The sequence below is a fragment of the Gavialis gangeticus genome, unplaced genomic scaffold (genome assembly GCF_001723915.1).
Source record: "Gavialis gangeticus isolate Ggan-Ray unplaced genomic scaffold, GavGan_comp1, whole genome shotgun sequence".
In the NCBI taxonomy this organism is placed as follows: domain Eukaryota; kingdom Metazoa; phylum Chordata; order Crocodylia; family Gavialidae; genus Gavialis; species Gavialis gangeticus.
The window spans coordinates 30,190,191-30,194,287 of record NW_017728993.1 but is presented as its reverse complement, the minus strand read 5'-3'; the positions used below and the strand labels follow the sequence as shown (position 1 = coordinate 30,194,287).

Below are 4,097 nucleotides of genomic sequence, written 5' to 3'. Positions count from 1 at the left end.
GCTATAGTTCAAATATAGCTGACTTTTGATGACTGATGCCTTTTAGGACACATGAACTCTAGTTGGTTCTGTAGCCTGTGTTTTGTAAGTCAGACAAGATGATGTCCCCTCTTATCCTTGAAATGTATGAAGATTTTTAACTACCAGCATGTCATTAAAAATTACATTACAGTAGGCTATGGGATCTACTACTAGCCAACAAATGGGTTCCTCGACAACAGAACCTTCCTCTTACCTTTCCCTTGATCCCATGGTACTGGTAGCCATCCACACTCACCCAAAACCCCAGCTTTCTGCCATTGCTAAAGTCAGCAGGTGATGGTGTTTTTGGTGTGGCAGGTGCTAGGATGTGGAGCCAACTCTTGCCTGATATCTGTCTCATCTAATTATACACCATTTTTGAAAAACATGTTAAAGCCACCTCTGTAACTGAACGTGTTTTTAATGTGACCATTGCTTCTTATTATTTTACACCTTTTTGCTTATAAAAAAGTCTCTTAAATTGGCTTATTGTTGTGTTCATTATTATTTTTTTGACCACTTTGATAACAGAAATGGGGAAATGTAGTTATTTGTTTTTATTACTGGAAAGGGCCCATAAGGAGATTGAACTAAAATACTCAAGTGCATGCCTTGGAATAGCAGTGTCAAACTGATAAGTAATAAGAACAAACCTCTTATGATTTGAAACAAGTACAAATCACTTAACCTCATTATAAGAAGTGTGAAGGTGTTCTCAATGTATGATCATTACCCCCAATGTTTCTTCACAGACCGTATTTGATTTTATTGCCCCATTGAGATGAGTGACTGTTTATTTATTTGTTTGGAACTTGATGGTGACTCAGAAATTGCTGCAACCTTTAAAGAATTCTTGATGGAGCTCAGTTCCCACATACGCAAGTTCATGATGTGCATACCACAGCATCCCCTTGTAATCTTGTAGAGGTTTTTAAGTACAGCTTTCCTTAGAAGAATATATACCCAAGGATCTAATATTTGATTCCACGTTGCCATTCGAAGAGCGAAAAGTATTGTTTCACATGTCTCCAGTGACCGATTTTCATTTATTCCGATATTGGCCATTGTCACCTGGAAAACAGAATATTTTTAAAGTAAGAAAGCAGGCTGACAAACACAAAAATGACTGAAATGATTCTTTCAAACAGATCTCTAATTTTGCCACCTTTACAAAGTATCAGTGTCTTATTAATGATCCCCCCACTGATTAACAGTTAACAATAATGTGATACTTTGCATGACTTTTTTATCCTGAAAAATCCCAGTTAAGAATAAAACACTGTATATGTTTAATTGATGAAATGCTACTATTTCTGGGATAAAAGCTGACATGTAGCTGGCCTACATTACAGAATGAGGAAGGGAGAAAGAAAGGAGTAAATGATTTATTAGGAGTAAATTTATTTATTATCAAATAACAGTAGAGCAGACCCATAATTTTATTGAATATGCCAGTGATCCTTTAGATCGAGACTATATATGGGCCACTGTCACCTGAGAAACAAAACATTTTTAAACATGTAATTGCTAATGTTAGAAGCATAAGATGACATTTTACGTAGAAGTATAAACTCCTAATTCTACCAACTTACAAAGCACTATTGGGTATTAATCCCAAAGTCCATAAAGTACTTTTCTAATATACTTATAAAAAGTAATTAAGAAACAATACTTTATTAATGATGCTGTGACTACATTGATTTATTAGATGGTGAAAGGCAGGGTCAGTCTGTTCAAGTACAAAGATCGCTTATTTACACAAAGAGACTGTAAAACAGAACAATAAAAGGAGACTACTGTTCAAGAATCCAAATATTTTTTGCTGTGTTAAACCACATTTAGCATTTGTAGCTGGGGCCACAATTATAGCTGCATCTGACTATAATTACAGAGCAGACGAAAGAAAGAATGTGAAGTGAGAGTGTATCTGCTTGTATGAGCATTTTTATAGGCATCTGTGAAAGCGAACTGGACAGCTCACATAAACTGTCTGAAAGAAGCTGGTAAAACAGCAGAAGGATGGCTGGGAACTAGTAAAAGAACAGAAAAAGTCTGAGTGCCATGCCAACATAAACGGTATGTAGCCCATTTCCCAGAACCCTCTTTTCACTCTACAACTATTGGGTGCATTCCTCTCTGACAACAACAGTCCACCCACACTTGGATGACTCCCATGGCTTCTGCACGGGATCTTCTCAGGAAGGTCTTACATATTATCAATTACAGGCCCAATTGCATAAACTTCAGTCACACCAAAGACCTCTTACTCATCATGTCCCATAAAAGCAGTCTACTGAATAAGTGCTCTTCAGGGACGGTAAAGGAAGCAGGGCTGGGCCTAGAACAACAATACTAAGAAACAGAAAATGACACGAGACACAAACAGACATTTCATATATATGCGTCTTAACTAATTCTACCTTAGTTTAATACAGACATATGGTTTCCTAAAATTTCTTGCCATCTCATGTCCATATAGAGAAAAAACTCTATCACTTACTGTTTGCAAACAACAATTTTAAACATCCAAAACTAACTAGTACTCTGTATATTCCAAGGGAACTAGATACCTTTCTGAGAAGCAGAATTTCTCTGTTCTGATTTTTTTTCAGTTATGTAGTATATTTATGCCCAGCCGTATCATGTATTTCAGAATATGAATCTATAAATTTTCTATGGCTCTTCTCCTGCACGTGCATGCAGGAGCTTGTCACTGCCAGAAACAACATTTGCAGCTGTTCATGACCCCTGGGAGCCACAAAGGGAGTCTGGTGTGGGGGGGGGGAGGGTCAGGCAAGATCGGGGTCAAGAGGGGCTAGCAGGTCTGTGGAGGGTTTGACAAATCTGGTGGGCAGGGTCTGGTGGGTCCACAGTGGGGGCCAGGGGCTAAGAATAGCCCAGTCACGTTTGGGGGTGGGAATAGCACAGCCCTGGATCTGGGGCAAGTGGCTGGACTTTCCAGCCCCAGCGCTACACTGTGAACTCATGCAGACATTCTGGACATTGGATTAACCCTTTCTTAAACTGGATTAACCTCATCTCAATCTAAGTTAGTGCACCTACTCAGATGGACTAATTTAGATTGGATGCACCATTTGGGTGCACCTAGATGAGCGAAGTTGCGCAGTATACAGCGCTGCAAATGTATTTGCAGTGCCACATACCACACAATCCAGTGTTCTCTGTGCTGCAAGGGCATGCTGCCCGAACGTGTGCTCTGCTGGGGTTTTTTCCACAGGTTTGTTTGACCCCTGGATATCCAGGGGTCAAAAAAAACCATGGGGGGTGAAAAAAACAGAGCAACACATGCTAGGCCAGTGAGCACTGCTGAAAAGCAGAGCCAGCCTGCCCAGAGCCATGCACTGCTGCCAGCCAGGATCTGCACAGAAGAATCACCATGGCTGCAGCCCCGGGAGGCTCCCAGGACCCCACGTAAGACTGCAGGGGCCAGTGCAGTGCTGGCCTCAACCTCCCCTACCCCACCCAGGGTAACTTGCCACTTGCCAAAGCGCACATGGCATGTGCGTTCCCCAGAAACAAGAAGCAGCAGTGCAACATGCACCACCACTACTTGTCCTTGGGGAACTAAACGTCCATGCACATCTGGACTCAGCCTTTTTGGGGGTGATTTAAGCCCTTTGAATGCTTATACAATTGGGTATTTAGACTGCCTAACCCTGGTTAGGTTGGTCTAAATGTAGCGCCTGTACATGCCTTTAGTAATTTCATAGATTTCATATTATAGACACTGGGGCTGGAAGGGACCTCAGAAGATCATCGAGTCCAGCCCCCTGCCCCAGGGGCAGGAAGTCAGCTAGGGTCAAAGGATCCCAGCAAGATAAACATCCAGATATCTCTTGAAGGCATTCAAAATAGGTGCTTGAACCACCTCCAGCAGCAGTCTATTTCAAACCTTGGGGCTTGGACAGTAAAGAAGTTCTTATGTCCAGCCTGAAACGGTCATAGAGGAGTTTGTGACTGTTCGACCTTGTCATCCCTTGGGATGCTCTAGTGAACAAACGTTCCCCCAGATCCTGGTGAGCACTCCTGATAAACTTGTAGGTGGCCACCAGATC

At 41.7% G+C, this 4,097-nt stretch overlaps 1 protein-coding gene across 1 annotated transcript in view; it reads right to left on the bottom strand.

Moving 5' to 3' along the window:
* Positions 1 to 541: 541 nt before the first annotated feature.
* Positions 542 to 4,097, bottom strand: part of PTGFR (prostaglandin F receptor) — a 21,555-nt gene continuing 17,999 nt past the window's right edge. The window contains exon 2 of the mRNA XM_019501501.1: positions 542 to 1,092. Within this exon, the coding sequence (XP_019357046.1) occupies positions 787 to 1,092 (306 nt within the window). The 3' untranslated portion in view covers positions 542 to 786. The remainder of the gene's footprint in view (positions 1,093 to 4,097) is intronic.